Source organism: Felis catus, chromosome F1 (genome assembly GCF_018350175.1).
Source record: "Felis catus isolate Fca126 chromosome F1, F.catus_Fca126_mat1.0, whole genome shotgun sequence".
NCBI lineage: Eukaryota > Metazoa > Chordata > Mammalia > Carnivora > Felidae > Felis > Felis catus.
In genome coordinates this window covers 56,945,026-56,967,788 of record NC_058384.1, presented here as the reverse complement: position 1 = coordinate 56,967,788, position 22,763 = coordinate 56,945,026, and the positions used below count along the sequence as shown (strand labels likewise).

Sequence of the window (22,763 nt, the reverse complement as noted above, 5' to 3'; positions counted from 1 at the left end):
GTTAGTTTAGAGCCTCGGGAGCACGACCATTTGTTCAGTTAGCCCGCAAATGCTTGTTCATTACCTGTGTGTGCCAGGCCCTTGCTGAGTACTGGGAACACAGCGTTCCCTGTATATATGGCTTGCAGACCAGTAGAAATGTCTTGTTTATACTAAGATTTATAGAATTGCCTTATTATAGTGACCTAATGCTATTTTGCTTTTGATGGTGTTGTGTTGCCAAACGCTGAAAACGGTACTAAAACACATGTATCTATATTCTTTCAAAATGGACTTGCCCAACAATACAAAATTACGTAACACATTTACCTGTAGGATTGATACATAACCCCACAGGATAATTTTTCCTCACCTTCTTATACTAGAGTAAAACATGACTTTCAAAAGAAGTATTTTGCTTTAACTAATTGGTTTCTTTTTTACCTGTTAGTAGTTAATTCTTGGAAAGGAACTCTAAATTTCATGATTGTTTTTTTTCTTTCTTTCTACTTGACAGTTAAATATTAGAAGAGTTAGCAGGTAAACCAAAAAATTAGTAAATGCAGTAACAAAGAAAGCCAGTTAGTATTCCTGTGCTATTATTTATTTATGAAGTTTTTAAAATGTCTGAATGTTTTAAAACGAGGGTGCATTTGTTGCAGGTTATTGACCCGGTGGCTCCGCGATATGTTGCATTACTGAAGAAAGAAGTGATTCCGGTGAATGTCCCTGAGGCTCAGGAGGAGATGAAGGAAGTAGCCAAACACCCAAAGGTCACCTTCACTTCCACCAATGTTATTCTCAGAAGGAGCAGGATTAAAGAGGGGACAATGTGGCTTAGTGGTAATAGTGTGGTTTGGGGATCATTTTCTATTCAACCTTATTTGTTAGGGGTTGATACTAATTGAAGTCAATATTTTTGTGGGTTTCCTGCTGAAGAAAATTTTTCTAGTAATAATCCACAACACCTCTCAGAGAACTACTACCCTCTGTGCCTCTTTTTCTTATTCTGTAGAGATAGTATGGAAGTATATAAATAAGATTGATCTTTCTGGAGTCATTTTGAAAGATGAGGTATTACAATTCATGCTCTTATCTTTGTAGGGAAGATGAGGTGCATTCACTGTTAACGAGGTTATTCATCGTTACCTTTCTTTGTCCTGAAGCCAAACATTAGACCTAGTAATATTAATCACATTTTTTTTTTTAAAGTAGTCTCTACACCCAGTGACTCCACACCCAATAAGGGGCTTCAACTCATGACCCTGAGATGAAGAGTCACATGCTTTACCAACTGAATCAGCCAAGCGCCCTTTGAATTACGATTTTAGTCCAGGATCTATCACAGTATCATTTACTCTGTTGTAGAAAGTATCAGCAAAGAGAGAATATAAATCTTAAATGTAGATAGTGGGGAATTCCTCTTAAGTTAAAGCATGGTTGTTGTCTTAGATAGTTATGACTGCTTGGTTGACAGTCATGAAGCAAAAATAGGTCCATGTATTGCAGCTTTGGGGGTTGTCTATAAATACCTTCATTGTGTGATGGAGATTCATAGACCGATTCACTACCCTCATAGCCTTACTCATAATTACGTTACATTCACAGACTAACTCACGTATAACAATATGCATCACGAAGAGCTATGGATTTTCTAAGATGCAGCCTTAATATGATTGCCTTTCTATGACATGGCTATTTTTGACTTTAAAGATTTGAGTTATTTTAAGGAGATTCCTGATAAGATGTGGAAAGTGTGTGTGTCTGTTATTGATTTGGCTTTGCCTTTATCTTACATCTTATTGGTTCAGTCCGGTGAGTGGTAGTATCTGATATATCACTACTGTTAGCTTAATTGTGAAGCTAACTGAATGTTTTGAAATTTGAATGGTGAGGATAAAACTTTTTAAGGGTGCTGCTGCTTTTAAAATGATGGTTAAATGTATTCAGATAGCTTAGTTAATAGAGTAAGTGATAAAGGAAAGTAATAAGTTAGGAACTAATTGATTTGGAAATACACTTTAAATGATGACTGGATTACTCAGTTTGATATGTGGAATTTTCATTATTATTACCCTCACAAAGTGTTATAGATTTAGCCTGTTAGCATCCTGTTCTGAGCCCAGCAGAATATAGCTTGATACAATATACTAATTTTTCTCAGATATATTGGTACTTTCATTGAACAGTTATTAAACACATGCTGTGTAAGATTTATTTCAAAGGATCTTCTTATACTTTTTTCTCTTGAAGTGAAACAACTGAAAGTTAACAGCATTCTTTTTATTCCTTAGGTCTTTTTTCTTCTTTACATAACACATTCTCTGACAAGGCAGAAAATTTATCTGTATGCAAATATAATACTTGTTAAAATTTGTTTTTTAAAATATGAAAGGTCCACAGTTTCCTGCTGTGGGGACATCTGTTGTCCTGTAATACTCTGTAGTCACTGATCAGGACTGACTTTATTTTCTCCTTTGCTGAAAAAGCTTTAGTGACATTCTGAGGATAGCAAAGCAGATTCTGTTTGGAGGGACACCAAGGACAAATAATATGGGCTTAGCTCTGAAAAACAAAGAATTTTAGGCTGGAAGTAAGTTTAGAGGGACAGGTCACTTCCTCTGACTCCCCTTAGCATTATTGGTCAGATGGCTTACTCATTGTCATAGAGCTGGGATTCGGACTAGCATAGGTAATACATTTGGTTAAAGAATAAAATGAATGAATATATAAATCTGCATGCTGGGTTCAATAAGTTGTTTCAATCAACACTCTTTTTTTTTTTTTTTTTAAATCAGAATCCTGATGTTGGCTTAAAGCCAGTGTGGTACAGTCCTAAAGTTTTCATTGAAGGTGCTGATGCAGAGACATTATCAGAGGGTGAGATGGTTACCTTCATAAATTGGGGCAACATCAACATTATTAAAATAAACAAGTAAGAACTTTTCATCTATTTTCAAATAAATGTGAAAGGAAATTCTTAAGTTTCTTCATTATTAAAAATTACCTAATTTCGACTCATTCATTTTCCCAACTGGTTAACTTGCTCAGGTGTAGAAACTGCCAATTCTGGACACATAACAAATTTCTTTTACATATGTGTTCCAATTAATTAATTGGATATTGGGATATGTTTTGCTTGTGATGTTGAAAATTACTACATCTGAATATAAAAAAGTTCTAATGTTTACAGGGTCCCTTTTTGTCATTAATTCTCATTATACAGTTTGCCTGCGGGAGGGACCCTTTGGACAGAATTTGTATATGTAACATAATCTTTATCCTAAAATCTGCTTTAAAATTATTTTGTGATGAGTATGCTACTGTCCAGTTATTATAGTGTGCTACACTTGTCAGTTCTTAAGATTATGTAAATGGAACATAGCATGCTAGTAAAATTAGTTTATGTGAACTCAGAAATCTTAATTGTCCAGTCATTGCATATGATTTCAAGTAATTGTTACATGTTTTAAAATTCTTCACATTTTTTAATACTTGGTGCTGGTGACCTTAAAATTTGTAAATATATTCTTGTTTTTCATCAAATATTAGACATTCAAATACATGTTTGACACTCTTCCAAAGAAAATTTCTAGCCATTTATTGCAGATCACAGAACAAAATAATGCATTCATGGCAATTATGGTTTGTTTTCTCTAAACACTTTTCAATCTTACATCTAGAAATGCAGATGGAAAAATTGTGTCTCTTGATGCAAAATTGAATTTGGAGAACAAAGACTATAAGAAAACCACTAAGATCACTTGGCTTGCAGAGACCACGCAAGCTCTTCCTGTCCCGGCAGTCTGTGTCACTTATGAGCACTTGATCACAAAGCCCGTGCTAGGAAAAGATGAAGACTTTAAGCAGTATGTCAACAAGAACAGTAAGGTAGACCCCTGAAAGAAATCGTATTTCTTTTTTCCCTGTCATATAAGCTTTTTGTTTTTTTTTTAAGAATTTTTAAAAATTACTTTTAAGTACTTGGTTTTCAAACAAAATGGAGAAAAGATCTGTAAAATTTTATTAAAATGAAAAGATGTAAAAGGGTGATGTTTCCATTTTACGGAAGATAGAAGCTGAAGCACACTGAAGGTGAGTAAGTTGCCTGAGGACAGGCAGAGCCCTTGTGCCTAAGTGCTGAGGGCTGCCGTGAGTTTCAGCCAGGTCTGAGTGTGCTTTTTGCACTGTGGCTCCTACCTATGGTGGGAAACTTACTTATATATCTTCAGGGACACCAATCAAGTTAGTTGAAAGGTTTTCTGAAATTTGTCAATTTATAGATTTTGACTTTTGAAAATACAATAAATGTAATTGTTTAATTCTTCACTGTTTCACGGTGTCTGCTTAAGTAGTAAAGCTTTTAACATATTTGTTGAAAATAGCCTCTGGAAAAACAGCTTGTACTGTAGAGTTCTTTTGAGTGCTCTGATTTCTGAGAAGGTGTATTTTCGTCTTCTGTCCTCTTTACAGCATGAGGAACTAATGCTGGGGGATCCCTGCCTGAAGGATTTGAAAAAAGGAGACATTATACAACTCCAGAGAAGAGGGTTCTTTATTTGTGATCAACCATATGAACCTGTTAGGTAAGTAAATGTAGTTAAGTGTTTATTTATTTTTTAATTTTTAATTAAAAAATTTTTTTATTTTAGAGCATGTGAGCAGGAAAAAGGGGTAGAGGCAGAGAGAAAGAGAATCTTAAGCAGGCTACCTGCTCAGCATGGAGCCCAATGGTGGGCTCGATGCCACAACCCTTGGGATCATGACCTGAGCCAAAATCAAGAGTCAGATGCTCAACTGACTGAGCTACCTAGGCACGCCTGTCTTTGAGTGTTTAAATGAAAATGCTTAAAGTTCTTACAGTAAATAATATTTTAAAAATCAAGTTTCTACTTAAGTACCATCCCTGATAATTCTCTATTCGGTCCGATTTGTTTTTTTTATATTTAGTATTTCAGGCTTTATAGTAATAAGGGGTAACTTTGAAACATTAATTACTAATAACAAATTATTCATTTCTAAAATTAAACCATCTTATAATTCATCTTCATGGAGTCCAAGTATAAACAAAAAAGTTTCATCATATCTTACCTTTGGGTGAAAATTATCACTCTTACCTCTTTTTTCATAGTGTATTTTCTTTTTTTTAATTTTTTTTTTAATTTTTTTTTTCAATGTTTTTTTATTTATTTTTGGGACAGAGAGAGACAGAGCATGAACGGGGGAGGGGCAGAGAGAGAGGGAGACACAGAATTGGAAACAGGCTCCAGGCTCTGAGCCATCAGCCCAGAGCCCGACGCGGGGCTCGAACTCCCGGACCGCGAGATCGTGACCTGGCTGAAGTCGGACGCTTAACCGACTGCGCCACCCAGGCACCCCTAAATTTTTTTTAAAAATATTTATTTTGAGAGAAAAAGCATGAACTGAGGAAGGGGCAGAGAGAGAGGAGAGAGAGAGAGAGGCCCAAGCAGGCTCTGTGCTGTTAGAGTGAATCCCCATCCAGGCTTGAACTCACAAAACATGAGATCATGACCTGAGCTGAAATCAAGAGTCAGATGCTTAACCGACTGAGCCACCCAGGTGCCCCTGTGTTTCTCTTTATTTTATTTTTTTATTAAAAAAAATTTTTTTTGATGTTTATTTATTTTTAAGAGAGACACAGAGCGCAAGTGGGTGAAGGGCAGAGAGAGAGAGGCACACAGAATCTGAGGCAGGCTCCAGGCTCTGAGCAGTGAGCACAGAAGTATGATGCTCAACCCACTGAGCCACCCAGGTGCCCCTCCCTGTGTTGCTTTTTAAATTGTGAACTAATGGGATTATTAGGAAAACTTTTAGTTTCTAAATTTTTGTCCGTGTTCCTTTTGGTTTTCTTTTTGGTCTCTGCTGTTTTTTCATTGTCATCTCTTGCGTGATCAGACCTTTCTCTTGAGCGCTACACTTGGGAATCTGATGCCTTTTAGACATCCTTGAATAGATATGTCAAACTCCATATCTTCAAAATTCCGAGATCCTTAGTACCATCTCTGCTCTGCTCCTTCATCCCCTCACTCCAGTTGGTAAGCTCTAGTGCTTGCACTGCCAGTCTAGGCTAGGCTATCTCTGTGTGGCCCCTGCTCTGCTGTGTTAGCCCCTCCGCTCCTGCCCGCCCCTCCTGGGCATTTCTTCTTGATTACCAAAACAGCTTCTAAAGTAGCGTCCCTGCCTCCAGTTCTGTCCATTTCTAATCCACTTTTCACATGGGCCCAACTCTAAAAATTTCAAAATAACAATTTTATCACATTTCCCCCCTGCTTAAAAACTCTTCTCGATTTCAGGGTAAAATCTAAACTTCTTAGTGTGACTTGTAGGATTTTTTTATGTTGTGGCCTCTCTACCCCCCTGAGCCATATCTTTTGTAATTACCCTCTCACGTATCCATTCTGTTCAAGACACTGGATAGCTTGGAGCTTTCCAAAGGCATCAAATGCTTTTGAACCTCCTGTCCTGCCTTTTGCTGGAACGGCCCTGCTTTTTCTTCATCTGGGTAACCTTTCAGGTGTTACTTCTCCCAGAGCTCTGGTCTGGATAGGCACCCAACCTATGTATCTCCATAGTATCTAGCACTTTTCCTCTTTAGAGTGTTTATCACACGCTATTGAATCTGTCTTGTTTCCGCTACTGGAATTCATTCATCAGGGACAGATACTTTTTTTTTTTTCCTTGATGCCACATTGCATTCAGTCATATAACATCATACATGTAAACAGTGTGGTACAGTGCCTGGTACCTACTAACCCTTGTCACACATTTAGTGATGATGGTGGTAGTGGTGTGGGTGGTGACGGTACCACAATTAGAGTAATGCCCCGAACAGAGTAGGTTCTTAACTTAGTCTAAAAAAAATTGCCAAGTTTAAACAAATGTGCCGGATCAGTTGGATGGTCACATGCAAAAGAGTGAAGTTGGACCTCACTCCATCTACAAAAATTAAGTATGAATCAAAGAACTAAATATCAGAGCTAAAACTATAAACCACTTAGGAGAAACATTAAGTGTAAGTCTTTGTACCTTAGCATTGCTTTCTTAAACGAAGCACAAGCAACCGAAGAAAATATACATAAATTGGACTACATCAAAATTAAAAAATTTTGTGCTTCGAAGGATACCACCAAGGAACTGAAAAAAACCCACAGAATGGGAGAAAAATGTTTACACGTGTATCTGATAAGGGACTTGTGTACAGAATAAATGAAGAATTGTTAAAACTCATAAAAACAGATTAAAAATGGGCAAAGGATTTGAATAGATATTTCTCCAAAGTGGATATACAAATGGTCAGTCAGCATACAAAAAGATGCTCAGTATCATTAGTCATGAGGTAAATGCAAATCAATACCATAATGAGGCGTCACTCCACACCCACTGGGATGACTATAGTCAAAAAGACCAACAGTAACAAGTGGTGGAGGATGTGGAAAAATTGGAAACCTCATACACTGCTGATAGGATTATGAATTTTAAGATGATCTGGTCACTTTGGAAACTGTGGCAATTCCTCAAAAAGTTACACATAGAGTTAGCATTTGAGCCAGCAATTTCCTCCTGCCTGTGTACTCCAGAAAAATAATAACGTGTTCATAAAAAACTTTGGCAGGAACGCTCAGAGTAGCCTCATTTGTAATAGCTAAAAGTTACAAATAACCCAGATGTTCCTCAGCTGATGAATGGATAAAGAAAATGTGGTATGTTCATACAAGGGAGCATTATTCAGTCCTAAACAGTAATGAGGTACCCTTCATGCAGTAGCGTGCACGAACCTTTAAACGTATGCTAAGTGAAAGAAGCTGGTCACAGCCGACCATGTATTGTGTGACTCCATTTAAACAAAATACCAGAATAGACAAATCCATAGAAACAAATTAGTCGCTGCCAGATGCTAGAGGCATGGGGGACCAGGAAGTGGTAGATAAAGGGCACAGGATTTCTTTTTTGGGGTGATGTAGATGTTTTAAAGTTAGAGGGTGGTGATGTTGCACAGTTTCGTATAATCATTGAGTTGTGTACTTTCGAAGGCTGATTTATAATAATATCTCAATAAGACTATTTAAAAACATTGCAGAGATACAGGACCCTATTGTTACTGAATTCTTTTTGTTTTTCCTATAAAATTTGAAGAAATCATTTGCTTATGAATAGTCTCGGGGACAGTGGATCTTGCTAATTACTATACTTTTAGAATTGAGAAATTCTTATAAATGTTTTACAGAAATTCTTGTTTATAAGCAGATTAGGTGTGGTATGTAGACGCACTTGCTCTAAATCAAGAATGAGACCATTAGCAGCCACTAGTGCCATTTCTGGTCACAGAGTAGCTTTTGTCCAGGAGTTAGCATGTTTATATCTATAAAAAGTTCCTAAATTGGAAGCATGCACTTAGAACTGCAAATTTTTATTTGTGTATTTATCGGTTTTAAACTACTCTGAAGAGCTTCCGATTTGAATAATAAGAGAATGGACTGTTTATACTTTGAAAAACATTAACGTAGATGGTACCATTGAATTAATCTAGGAATTCAGTTTTAATTGATGTCAGATAATTTTGTTCAAATAAACTTTATTTGACCCTCTATTTTCTCTTTAGCCCCTATAGCTGCAAAGAAGCCCCATGTGTTTTGATATACATTCCAGATGGACATACTAAGGAAATGCCAACATCTGGGTCAAAGGAAAAGACCAAGGTAGAAACAACAAAAAGTGAGGTAAATATTGACTTTTATGGATATGGCTCTAGTCGATGATATTTTTGCCCCAGGGTTTACACTCTTTCTTTACCTTAAGTAATCTCTACATTCAATGTGGGGCTCGAACTCACAACCCCAAGATCAAGAACATGCTCCACCAATTGAGCCAGCCAGGTGCCCCAAATCCTTTTCTTTTCTTCTTCTTCTTTTTTTTTTTTGGAGAGAGCTCACATACCCACACACCAGTTGGGAAGGGGCAGAAAGAGAATCAAGTAGGCCCCACCCCCAGCGTGGAGCCTGACATGGGGCTCTATCTCAGAACCATGAGATCACAACCTGAGCTGAAATCAAGAGTTGGACACTCAACCAGCTGAGCCACCCAGGCGCCCCCCTTGTTTTTTTTTTTTTTTTTTTTTTTAATAACCTGTCTACTTTAGGATCGTTGTGTAGAGCTAAAGAGTACTTAGAGGACTACCTGTTCTTAGCTACTCATTTACACATGGAAAGAAAAGGAAAAATCCCTTGCCCAAGATAACAAAAGTTGTTATTGACAGAGTTAGGACATTGAAGCGGTTTTATGGTTCCCTATCTGTACTTTTCTGTCAGACTCCAGTGCCTCTGAGAGAGGAGCTCCTGATAGACCAAGGTTCAGAAAAGAGAACATGGATAGGAGTTGCCATGTTGTGGGCGATAGGTTTCTTTCTTGAATCTTGGACTCAGATTGGACACTGCCATGCTGATTTACTGTTCCACAGTGATTTTCCTGTAGTACTTGATTTTCACACAGCAGTTGTGGAAAATTTAGTTTTGCGAAGATATGACATCATTGATAAAAATGTAGCATACTGTAAAGACTGAACCACTTTGAGCTTGTAGTACATGCAAACTACAAACATGTAATGTTTGAGAGATGTTGGGTATATTACTGTTTACCTCAAATACATAAAATATTTTGTGGCACCCTGGAGCACCTTGATACCTGGTTTGGGATCCATAGATGTTGGCAATTGGGTAAACACTGATGATTTGGTATCAGCGTAGAAGATACTTTGGAGGGTGGACTGGAAGTAGGATTAGAAGATGTTATGAGTGGTAAGGAAGCCAGAGGGTGAGAGCATGGAGGATGTAAAGGAAGACATGAATTTGGGAAGTAGAATTGTTGAGACAGTAATTTCTAATTCTGTTGGGTTGACTAGGTAAATAAAGATAAATAAGCTGAGCTAAGGAAGACAGAAATATGAAAGTTTATTAGATGTGAGTTTGGAACTGTTTACAGTGATGATGTCGTGGCTTGAGCTTTTAATTTACACAAATATTGTGGGATCTCAGCCAAAAGAAAATTAAAGGAAGAAAAACAAGAGGTTTTTTAAAAAAATTTTTTAACGTTTATTTATTTTTGAGAAAGAGACAGAGTGCAAGTGGGGGAGGGGCAGAGAGAGGGAGACAGAGAATCCAAAGCAGGCTCCAGGCTCTGAGCTGTCAGCACAGAGCCTGACGCGGGGCCCGAACTTAGGAACCTGAGATCATGACCTGAGCCGAAGTCAGGCACTTAATGGACTGAGCCACCCAGGCACCCCGAAAAATAAGAATTTTAATGGGGCAGTATCTGCGTTCTGTTTTTTATAAGTATATACCAGCAGCTCTCAAACTATTTAGTCTCAAGACCCTTACATTCTTAAAACTGGACCCCTTTTGTTTTATGTGAGTTATGTTTATTAGTATTGGCTACACTAAAAATAAAATTGACAAGTTTTTAAAGAACATATTCATTTTAAAATGACAATTATAAACCCAATTATATGTTTATATAAATAACACTTTTTATGAAAAATAACTATGTTTTCCAAAACAAAATTGTGAATTAGAATGGTGTGGTTTTTGCACTTTTACTTACTTGTTTTTATTTAAAAAAAAAAATTTTTTTTTTTCAACATTTATTTATTTTTGGGACAGAGAGAGACAGAGCATGAACGGGGGAGGGGCAGAGAGAGAGGGAGATACAGAATCGGAAACAGGCTCCAGGCTCTGAGCCATCAGCCCAGAGCTTGACGTGGGGCTCGAACTCCCGGACCGCGAGATCGTGACCTGGCTGAAGTCGGACGCTTAACCGACTGCGCCACCCAGGCGCCCCTACTTACTTGTTTTTAAATGTTTATTTATTTTTGAGAGAGAGTGCGCACATGCGGGGGAGGGGCAGAGATAGAGGGAGAGGGAGAATCTTAAGCAGGCTCCGCACTGTCAGCACAGAGCCTGATGCAGGGCTCAGTCCCATGACCGTGAGATCATGACCTGAGCTAAAAGTCAAGTGTCAGGTGCTTAACCCACTGAACCACCCAGGCGCTCCAGCACTTTTAAATTTCTCTTTAGTGTCTGACTTAACAGCCTCCAAGACATTGCATTGTACCCACATGAAGGACTGACTCAAAATGACAGACTACGTGTTAGTATTATTATTAAATAACTGTGGGCTCGCAGCCCTCCTTCAAAAGGATCTCAGAACTCTTTTGGGTTCAGGGTGCCTGGGTGGCTCAGTCAATTAAGTCTTCAACTTTGGCTCAGGCCATGATCTCATGGTTTGTGGGTTCAAGCCCCGCAATGCTCCACACTGACAGTATGGAACCTGTTTGGGATTCTATCTCTCCTTCTCTCTCAGCTCCTTCCCAGCTCGTGCTCAATCTCTCAAAAGTAAACATTAAAAAAAAAAAAAAAAAAGAAAGGAAGAAGTCCTCTGGGTTCCGTAGACCACACTTTGAGAACCACTAGTATCTGTAATGAAATAAACATGAACTGGGAAATGTGTCTACCCGTTCTCTCATTGGTCCCAGTTTCTACCTGTACCTCTCACCTTTTACATATCCTATAACGATGCTAGTGTTATGCTATAAGTTTATGTATTCCTTTTTTATTTTCAAAATTTTATATACATTTTAGTTAACTAGCATATAGTGTAATATTGGTTTCAGAAATTTGTGTATTCCTGAAAAACTTTATGTTTTGCAAAATGGCATACTAAAAATAACAGGGCTGCTTTATTAGGGAAAATAGAGTTGGGGCAAAACACTAAGAATAAGAACCTGTACATCTCATGTAGTTTCAGTCAAGTGGTGGCTGGTTAGCAGTCATGGAAGGCTCAGCTAGGCCTGGACATCACAGTGGCTCACTCAGAAAGTATCGAATGGAACAGCTGCAAGAAACCTCTTTAGTCTGGTAGTGTCCGGGTAGTGAGACTTTGTATATGACAGCTTGAGGCTTCAGAAGTGAATGTCCAGTAGACACGGTGGAAACACCATTGCGTTTTATGATTTAACTTTGAAAATCTCACACAGTGTCATTTCTGCTGTTGTCTGTTGTACCGAGCACTCGTAAGCTTGCCCACATTTCGAGGGGAGGGGACATAGACTCCACCTCTTGATGGAAGGAGTGTCAGAACGTTTGTGGATATGCTTTGGAACCTGCACAGACCCTCATAGAAACTCAAGAACAGTTGACTGGCATTGGTGTCCAACACTGCAGTCAGCCATTGTTTGCAGCCTTAAATCTTAAAGCTAATGCCCTGTCCTTTGATATGTAGGTTTGAGGGTATTTGCCTCTAGTAGAGATCAGTGTCATCAAAAATAAAGTCTGACTCATCATGGACCCTGCTTCATCTTTTCTTTTCTTTTCTTTTTTTTTTTTTAAAGCCCAGGAGGATAGTTTTTTGAAATTTCTTCATTTACACTTGCACCTTCATTTGATGGCTTAATGTTATGGTAAACAGTGTTTTTAAAGTACCACCTGCACTCAAGCCACTTCTAAAGCTTTCTCTTTTAATAGTGAGAAAGCTTTTCCCTGACCTGAATGCTTCTTTGTCTCATGTACATGAACGAACACACTGGGAGAAATGACCACCAGGTGGTGTGATTTTTCAGTGTTACCCTAATATTATTTCCTTGTTTACCAGGCATGATTGAGTTAGTTCATGTTATCAAAAATAAGTAGAACAGAACAGAATGTATGTATTTTTGGCACAGAGTGGCTCCCTTTGTGTATTTTCCTTTACTGTATAATAGGCATTTATATGTGTATATTAACGTTCATGGTTGTGTATTTTGAAGGGGTAGTTTTGAGTGTATGTAGGTTTTTTTTTAAGATTTTATTATTTTTTTTAAGTAACCTCTGCACCCAATGTGTGACCCCGAGATTAAGAGTCACATGCTGTACCCATTGAGCCAGCCAGGTGCTCCACGTGTATGTGGTTTTTGACTTACATGCTAACTTCAGAACTTAGCCCCCATGTAAAATGCAACTCTGATGTAGCTTAAGGTGCTTCTTAGCTATCCAGGTAAAGATGTCTTAAAGACCATTCAGAATGCTGGGTCTGGGGTCAGGACAGAGTCCTGGCCTAGAGATGAAACATTTTAGAGGTAATGCATGTGACTCATGAATATGAATGAGATTCTGAAAAGTGGAAGACCATTAAAGAAAAAAGTCATGGGGAAGGTATGATGTGAGCTGGGTTTTAAATTTGGAAAGGTTTCAGTAGGGTAGAAAGCATCCTAGGCAGAAGTATGACATTGAGAATAAAAATAGCATAGTTATTCACTATCCAGAACATATCTCTAGGTTTATTGCATACACCTTTATATAACCATTTGCCCATAAGTATGTAATTTGATACAAATGGAGTTGTTCCACAGTACTGAGTTAAATTTGTATCAGTGTTTCGTGGAAGTCTTCCTTGTCAGTAATCGAGATATTGTCTCCTCTTTTAAAAAATTAATACCTAAAACTTCGTGATACTTTTTCTCAGGCTTTGTAACTAAAAGCTTTACACATATTTATTACCTTTATTTTCCCATCACACTGTTGGGTTCAGTACAATTATTCCTGTCTTTTAGTTAAAATCAGAAACAGCTTTTGTAAGTAATTCAGGGTCGCAGTATGTGGTGGAACAATGATTTATTCTCAGATATATTGGATGTGTCATAATTTCTTTAATCCTCTAATGGTTAAGATTTAGGTTATTTTCAGTTTTTTACTGTGATAAAAATGCTCCAGTGAAATATCTACCTACCTCTGTTTTTATTTCTGTCATTTTTCATTAAGATGAATTGTTAGGAGTGAGGTTATTTACTTAAACTTTTTAAGGGATTAAAACTTAAAAATTTTTTAGCATGGAATGTTATAAGACAATGTGTATAATTTTGTGGGAAGACATTTAACATGAATTAACTATTTCACTTTTGGTTTTCTGTCTCTGTAGCCAACTATTCCTTTTAAGGAAAGACCAGGTCCTTCTTTGGATAATACTTGTGCTACATTTGAGGATTCCTTGGTCCTTTACAACAGAGTGGCTGCTCAAGGGGATGTGGTTCGTGAATTAAAAGCCAAGAAAGCAGCCAAGGAAGATATAGATGCGGCTGTAAAACAACTTTTGGCCTTGAAAGCTGAATATAAGGAGAAAACTGGCCAGGAGTACAAGCCTGGAAATCCTGCCACAGTGGTACAGAATGTTTCTTCTGTATCAGTAGCAAGTCCTCTGGAGAGTAAATCTCTGTATGATGAAGTTGCTGCCCAAGGAGAGGTGGTTCGTAAACTGAAAGCTGAAAAAGCCCCCAAGGTCAGTATGCTGGAATGAGTCGAGACAGCATTGTGAGGAAGCTCATGAATTCAGATGGTCTAGGATGGTCGCGTCTCATCTTTGAAGACATACTGTGTATAGACCCTCTGCTTGAATATTTTGGCGGAACGGTTAACACCTACTGATGCCTGCTGTGCGCCAAGCTCGAGATAACTAACAAGCAGCAGCTCACCATCTAGTTGGGAGAGGTGTCAGGGAAGAAACATACACGTTGTATCTCATGTGACGCGACTGTAGTCCTGTATGACGTGTAAACTGTTCTCCCAAGTGTTTGTGGTTGTTAAGTGGCAGGGAACGAGGAAGCAGTTCATAAAGGATATTTAAAATAGTCCTGAGGTAGAGGAAGCCCTTTATGGATGAACAAAGTTCAGGGAAGGTACTCTTTAAGTGTAGGTCCGTGCTTCTCAAGCTTCACTGTACATCAGAATTCCTGGAGAGCTTGCTAAAACACCGATTGCAGGGTCCCACCTCTTGAACTTCTGCCTCAGGAAGTTCACGGTATGCAGAGAATGTGCACTTGTAAACAGTTGTCCAGGGGATGCTCGTGCTGCTGGCCTGGGGCCGGGTGTGGAAGACACACACTGGCAGAGGCAGAGAGGTATGAAGGTTCAAGGTGTCTTCAGGGGAGTAATGGGTTGTCAAGAGGTTTTGGACCAGTGACTATTTCTCATTCTTCTCAGGGGAACCCTAAAGTGATACTAAGTTTTGACTAAAGTATACATATTATTCTTGTTTTAATGATATCTTTAGGCAAAACATTTAGCCAAATGGATGGTAGCACTGAGTATGGAACAGGATTGTTTGCTGTGAGAGATGAAAGGAGTGGCATCTGTGGTAGAAAAGGGCCATATTTAATAATCAAGATGTACAGTTCTGTTCAAACAGTAGTGTAGTTCTAAAACGTGACCGAATGAGTAGTGCTGTAACTGGATATAATTCAGTCCCTCTTAAACTTCTAAAATTATAGGCTCTGGGCTGTGACAAGAACACAGAGAGGTATGGGGAACCCTTGGACTTGACTTCTGGTACTGGAGGGGATTTGTTGTCCCATCAGTGTCCTGGGCTTTGGTTGGAGAAGAATGGAATAGGAGGTTCCTCACCTCATTAACAGTTGCTAGGCCTCTGACTGGAAACTGTCCCCCTAAGTTTCTTTCTTTCATGGACATTTGACCTCTGCTGAAGAGAGAAAATGCTTTAGGGAAGTCTTAGGGTTTTGGTCCAGAAGTTAATGTTTTTCTCTCTATTGTGAAGTGTGATAAATCTCTTTTTTCTCTTTAGTGAGCCTGTTGGAAATCCTGCAGAGCCATGACGATCTTAAAATAGCTCTGCTCCTAGGAATAAATCCTGGAGCTTAGGATGTAAATCCTTGATATCTCCCACCCTCTGGCAAGGTTAGGAGTATTTCCACTCTGTACGTGATCCACTCTATAGATCAGACACAAGCTGTGGACCCCTCTCTAGATGTCATTTGAGGGGAAGAGCGTTGGTCTTTAAACTCCTTCATTCTGAGGGGCTCCTGGGCGGCTCAGTCGGTTAAGTGTCTGACTTCGGCTCAGGTCATGATCTCGCGGTTTGTGAGTTCAAGGCCCGCATCGGGCTCTGTGCTGACAGCTCAGAGCCTGGAGCCTGCTTCCGATTCTGTGTCTCCCCCCTCTGTGCCCCTCCCCTGCTCATGCTCTGTCTCTTAATAATAAATAAACGTTAAAAAAAAATTAAATTCCTTCATTCTGAGTAGAGTATATTGAGATTCTGTGCTGATTCTTGGACAGCTAATTATGTGTGGGGTAGTAACAGCAGTAACCGTTATATGTAGGGCAACAGCCAGCTACACCTCCCATCTCGTTGAGTAATGGATTATGGCATACTTTCCTGACACAGCATTGTCAAGCTTATGAAAAGTCCACCTATGGGTAAAAAAATCTGTGTCTTTGGTAATTAGTCAGATACTTTTACTAGGTGCTTTTTGATCATGGTGACTGTGATACTGAAATTAAGCTGACTTTAGTTTAACCTTGTTTTAATTGAATGCTTAAAATGCACCATAGCAGTGTTTTAAAATACTGCTTGTGTTTTTTCTTCTCTAAATGCTAACAGTGGCACATAGTGCTCTTTCCTGTTCCAGAGAATCAGCCCAGTTGCTAGGAACGGACGGTGTTATTTAGACCACATCTGGCACTGTGGACTACACACTGGTGCTGTTCTTGCATTGACTCCTCCCCACAGCTTTGTTCAAGAGTGTCTAGATAATGCTCCCTTTTTTATTGGCTCGTTTTAGTAACCAGTAAGAAACTGGATCTGAAAGTAACTTCCTGAAGTTTACAAAGCCTGGATTCTAATTTGGCAGTCAAATTCCAAGTTACTTCCCTTTAGAGGTGATGGGAGTGGTGTATTGCATTAGGAACACTAGAGAGTTCTGGTTTTACCAGTTTATTAATTTATTAAGCAAGTCCGTACACATTTTACATTAATAACTTGTCTAAGCCTCTTAATTCCATTTCCTACAAAAGTAGTTCTTCTGTTAGTCATGTTCAGTGGCTAAGTAAGCGATAGTTACAAGCTTCAATTAGACTTTTCTTTTCTGTTTGTCCATCCATCTGTTCTCCTCCCCCGCCTCCCTCCCCCCACTTGAGGATCAGATACGTGATTCTGTGTAGGAACTTGTAAGCATAAAGGCAGAGTATAAGCAACGGGTAGGCAAGGAATGAAAACCTGGAAGAACCTACCTTCAGTTTCTCCTTCAAGTCCACCTTCTGCTCCTCTTTTCCTTTCTCTCCTGCTCAGTAGGTTGTTACAAAACAGTGGATCAGGCAGATACAGTGCGAGTTGCATGTCTGAGAATACACCAAAGATAAAATAATTCTGCATGCTGAGTTATTTAAAAATGGAAGTCACTTTTCAGATTTGAAATACTAACTTTTAAAGCTCTAAAGTTATAGCTTCAAAAAATAAAACTTTAATAAATAATAAAACACATTTCTCTAATTTGAAATCTAAATGAATGCAGTTTGAACATGAAATTACAGTGTTGCTTGAAATGAGAGTCAGAAAATTAAGGGCTTTATGGAATACTTAACAACACTTTAAACTCTGGAACCGGGTTTGGCAAACTGTAGTCTGCACCTGTGTTTTGTAAGTGAAATTTTACTGGGACGCAACCATGCGTTTTAGTTTACATATTGTCTAAGGCTGTTTATGGGCTATAATTGCAGAGTTGAGTGGTTATAACAGACTCTCAAAAACCTACAGTATTTTTTATTGACCTGGCCCTTTATTGGAAAGTCAGCTGACCCATCTCTTAGAGGACAGAGTTTTGAGAAGCTTTATGGTAATGACTTTTTTAATTGAAGTAATAAATGGCAGCAAAATCAAGTGATTATCATGTTAAATAAAAACAATTTAGGGGCACCTGGGTGGCTCAGTTGGTTGAATGTCCGACTTTATCTCAGGTTATGATCTCACAGTTTGTGGGTTCAAGCCCTCATTGGGCTGGCTGCTGTCAGCACAGACCTGTCTTGGAGCCTTTGTCCTCCTCTCTCTCTACCCCTCCCCTGCCCATGCTCTCTCTCAAAAATAAAAGAAAAACTTAAAAAAACAAAAACAATTCACAGTTGTTTCATCTTGTCATTGACAGCCTCTTTTTGTCCAATCCCGTCCCAGTGGACAGATGTTGATCGTCTTTTACTTCTGCACTTACAGCATTTCAGTTCGTGGCATGTTTTTATGCCCCCAGTAATTCATCTTCAATATCCCACCCATCTGTGCTCTTTTATATTTTACACCAGTGTTTGTGGTCTTAAAACCCAAATCATAGCTTATCTGTATTTAGCTTAAGGAAAGGAAACCCTATCATTCTACCCCTTTGTCTGGTAAACAGGCTATTCTAGGAAACCACTGCCCCTCACCCCTACCCCAAATAGCCTTAAGAATTCTAAGGCCAAAAAATAAAGATTAAAGGGGGAGAATATAAGAAGAAACAAACCCATCCTTTTTCTTGACAGATTTTGAGCTTCTTGTTTAGGATTTGTATGTGGTGGGTTTCTGCTATATCTGTATTTGGTACTTGATGCAAACTTGCTTTTGCTCTAAACAAATATAAAACCATCCATCTTGTCTGTGAGACCTGACACTTCACAAGACTGACTGCAGCTTAGGGATCGTCTAGGAAAATCTGAGGAGTTTGTATTGATTGATTTGTGTCAGAGAAAAGTAGCAGATACATTGTGATTTAGGTAAATGAACTATTAGCTGAGAAACAGCAGAACAGGTGTTCCAACCCGACTCTAGTCTGGGTCCTCTGTTGTGCTGGATTGGCTCCTGGGATTGGGGTTCCATAATTGGGCTGGTTGGGATTTAAGTAAATTTAAGTAGATTTAAATAAAATTTATTTAAGCTAAATACAGGTTTCTAATTAGTTGACTTAGGAAAAAAAGACCCTTCTTTGAAAACCTGTGAACTTTTAGTTTGCTAATTCTCCTAGCAGACTTTTTTGTATGAGACCGGCTTCATTTCTTTCTCTCCTCAACTTGGGAGGATTCCTGCTTTGGATTGTCATCCATCCTCCCCCACCAAGTGAGAATCTGCTTCCGGAGTCATTATCACTGATGTGTGCAGGTGTAGTTCTCTCGAATTATGTTAGAAAGGAACAAAAAGTGGGAAAACGTTTATTATAGAGTTGGAAAAAAGTATTTTTTTAAAAAACTGTTTTCGCTGATAATTAAAGTGCTCAGGCCCTTTCGAAAGGTTCTGTTCTTAGAATTTTAAATTGGTAAAGTTCTAGGTTTTTCTTATTAAAGTTCTTTCATTCCCCATGGAGAAAGGTTCCATCTAGTGGCTGCTGCCTACATGGCTGTTTGGGTACTTCTCAATCTGCAGTCAGCTCTCATCTGCAGATCATGTTTACTTCCTCCAATTCCCATCTTAAACTTTTCACAGAAGTGTTCATGTGTAGGCTGTTCCTTTCTCATTCATCTGCATCAACAATTATTTACTGAAAACTTTTCGTGTTTGATTTGGCACACGTTAGATAAGTTTAAAATGATCTTTGTCTACTAAGAACTTAAAATTTATCAGCATACGCTTTGTAGGGTTCTGTTGTTTACTCTTGTATGGAGTAGTACCATCCAATTTCCCTTTGTAAATGCCTCTTATTCCAGAAAACTAGAATATTAAAAGACACTTTTTCCTCATTGTAGGAGTCATCATCAAGTAAGAATCAAAGATATCTTTTGAAAATGCCGTTTTTGTGGCATGGCAGGAGTGAACGGGACACTTAGATCATTGTTTCATACCTTCTGTGATGCTTGGCAAACTGTGAGGGTCAAGATCACAGACTCTAGAATAAACCCTAGATGAAATCCCGGCTCCACTGCCACTTAGTGTGTAACTTTGGGTAAGGTGCCTAGTCTTTCTAAGCTTTACTTCTTGTATAAAATGAGTCAGGGTTGTTTTGAGAAATAAAATGATCCACGTAAAGCACTAAGCATAATGTCTAGTGCGCAGTAAATAAATAGGCCATCAAATGATAGTGCTAATTTTTTTATGTTGATAATTCTAATTCAAGAATCTTTAGATACCTTCTAAGTCATCAGATAAAACTGCATAGAGAGTAGTATAATTTCATTGTTTTGAAAAATAACCTGAATAGAAAACTTAGTTACCCACAGTATTCCATTTCTCAGTTGGAGGGGATATAAGTATATATAATTTAGTCTATTTTTAGAATATCATATAATAATGAAGTGATGGACACGTTAGAATTTTCTTCTTTATAATATTTTGAATTGTAATCTTGCCCAACAAGGTTTTATTGTAATCTTGCCCAACAAGGTTTTTGTTTTTCTTCATGAAGTGTGTGCCATTTGACTTCAGACTCTGGTCAATACTTGCTTATGGTGTAGATTGGAACTTCTTTCAAAGGCCTCTTTTTGTAGAAGTGGTTGCAGGAAAGTCCCTCAACTTTTTTCCCATTTTCTTTCTTTCAGCTGATGGAAGTTTCTTTTTCTTGCTTCTTTTATGTATCACTAAGTGTGTCTTACTTCTTATGGACAGGTAGATTCTGCTGTGAAAATGCTTTTAACTCTTTTTTTTTTTTTTTTTTTTTTTTTTTTTAGTTTTAAGTTTATTTATTTATTTTGAGGGAGATCATGAGCAGAGAGAGAGGGAAAGAAGGAGAATCCCAAGCAGGCTCTGCATCACCAGTGTGGAGCCCAACATGGGGCACGAACTCGTGAACTGTCAGATCATGACCTGAGCCCAAACCAAAAGTCAGACGCTTAACTGACCGAGCCACCCAGGTGCCCCCAAGATGCTTTTAATTCTAAAGACAGAATGTAAGCAAGAGACACGTCAGGGGTACAAATCAGGCAAGCTGCCGGCTTCTCTTTGTGTGATTTCTCCTCTTCCATTTACTCCTCCTGTGTGGTACTGGGTGTGACAGACTACCAAAACGTTGCATCATAAGTGACGAGGAAATGTCACTTGTTGATTCATAGATGCAAATTCTTTAAAGGTATCCCAGTGCTTCCTGTACGCCTTTGACCCCAGTTGTGGCAGTTTCCTGGTTTCTGTTGTGTTGCTTTTAGCTGTCTGGAGCATTGTCATAATGTAGCCGTGAAACTTGGCTAGGGTAATTTAGAGGCCCTTTTTCTCTCTGATTGATAGATGCTTTGCCTTTTCAGTGGTATCTTGGCCTGTGTTTAGACAGTACTACCATTCAGGTAAGGCGTCCAGCTTGGGCCCTTTGCCTGTGTTGTCCTCTGCTGGCATCACAAGTGTCTCAGTTGGGCTGAGTGTTTCATTCTTTTTCATTCTGATTATGTTGAAGTATCAGAGGATGATGTATATAGGTTAATGTCTAATTAAAACCTCAGCACACCTTCCCATTGTATTATAAATTTTTAAAAGAATAATGTAACTGTTCTTTACTTGGGCCCAAACTGGTTTGTTTGTTTTAATGCTGTATTTAGTGTTTGTTTACTAGGCTAATGAAAATAAGGTTTGTGTAGCAAAGCCGTTGAGCTGATCTTTGTTCTGATTTTGTAAATGCTGACTCCACTATTTATAGACCCAGGGCTTGGACACTGCCAGTTTGCTTGGATATTCTATTATTTATTTGTCTGTTTACATATGTAAAATGAGAAATTATGGTACTATATGTGTGTGTGTTTACTTTTATGACTTGTATAGAGGATTATAATTTGATTTATGTTTTCAACATTTTTTTTTTAGCTTTGATCTGTTACTTTATGATTGAGCTCCTTTGTTGCTTGGGTTTCTCCATGATTATTTATAGGAATACTTTGATAGAACAAATGATTTTTAATAATCATTGAAATTTTCAGAAATTTCACAAAGTTTCAAATAATTGTTTTTTGTCTTTCATTTCAGGCTAAAGTAAATGAAGCTGTAGAATGCTTACTCTCCCTGAAAGCTCAGTACAAGGAAAAAACTGGGAAGGAGTACATTCCTGGTCAGCCCCCATTATCTCAAAGTTCAGACTCAAGTGCAACCAACAGCTCCGAGCCTAGGGGTCCAGAAACACCAGAAGCCAAAGTTCTTTTTGACAAAGTAGCTTCTCAAGGAGAAGTAGTTCGAAAACTTAAAGCTGAAAAAGCTTCTAAGGTTCGTGGGATATTTAGTTTGTATTTTTGTTTTTTACATTACAGGCTATTTTCTTTGCCCAGAACACTTTCTGGCCCATCAAATCTAAGTTCTGCTCATGTATTTCAGTTCTCAATTCTGTGTAGTAGAGAAGCCTTCGCTGACCATTTCTCTCCCCAACTAGATTTGACTGGACAGTCTCTTATATAAGACTCTGCCTTTCTCTGGCATAGTACTTAAACCCTGTGTATTTTAGCTGTTGGTTCAATTGTCCGTTTCTCTCTAGGTTGTGAGATCCTGGAGAATAGGGCCCTAGACTCTAGCAGTGCCTGGCCCATTGTAGGCCCTTGATGTCTGCTCTTTGTTTTACTCATTCTCCTAAAGCTGAATCAGTCTCAGATGGCAGGTTTTATTTATTTTGAGCTCTGGTGTAGTTTGTGCTAATTATATTCACTTCCTAGGAGTAGGATTTTTTTTGGTACAGATTTGTGAGTGGGAAACAGTAAGTCATTACAGGTTTTGAATTTTAACCAGTAGTACAGAAACTTGATTACTGTTATTTTTCTGATTGTGAAATGCTCAACATGTATAGTTTAATGGCTCCTAACTTAAATTGCAGTGGAGTGCTTGTTACCTACTAGTGCTTTCTTACAGAACTTTCTCTGATGGTGGGCGTGTTGTGTAGCAGCTCTGTCCAGTACTGCAGTCACTAGCCGTGTGTCGCCATTGAAGACTTGAAATACGGCTGTTGTGACTGAAGAACTGAGTTTCAAATTTTATTTACTTCACATTTAAATAGCCGTGTGTGGCTGGTGACTGCCGTTCAGATAGTGCAGTTATAATAC

At 38.4% G+C, this 22,763-nt stretch overlaps 1 protein-coding gene across 3 annotated transcripts in view; it reads left to right on the top strand.

The window, feature by feature from the left end:
- The window catches only part of EPRS1 (glutamyl-prolyl-tRNA synthetase 1), a 72,345-nt gene that overhangs the window by 27,511 nt on the left and 22,071 nt on the right, over positions 1-22,763 (top strand). For all 3 annotated transcript variants that reach the window (XM_011291144.4, XM_019822211.3, XM_019822212.3), the window contains 7 exons: positions 642-752; positions 2,778-2,914; positions 3,663-3,870; positions 4,453-4,565; positions 8,600-8,717; positions 13,942-14,298; positions 21,706-21,939. In XM_011291144.4, the coding sequence (XP_011289446.1) occupies positions 642-752; positions 2,778-2,914; positions 3,663-3,870; positions 4,453-4,565; positions 8,600-8,717; positions 13,942-14,298; positions 21,706-21,939 (1,278 nt within the window). The remainder of the gene's footprint in view (positions 1-641; positions 753-2,777; positions 2,915-3,662; positions 3,871-4,452; positions 4,566-8,599; positions 8,718-13,941; positions 14,299-21,705; positions 21,940-22,763) is intronic.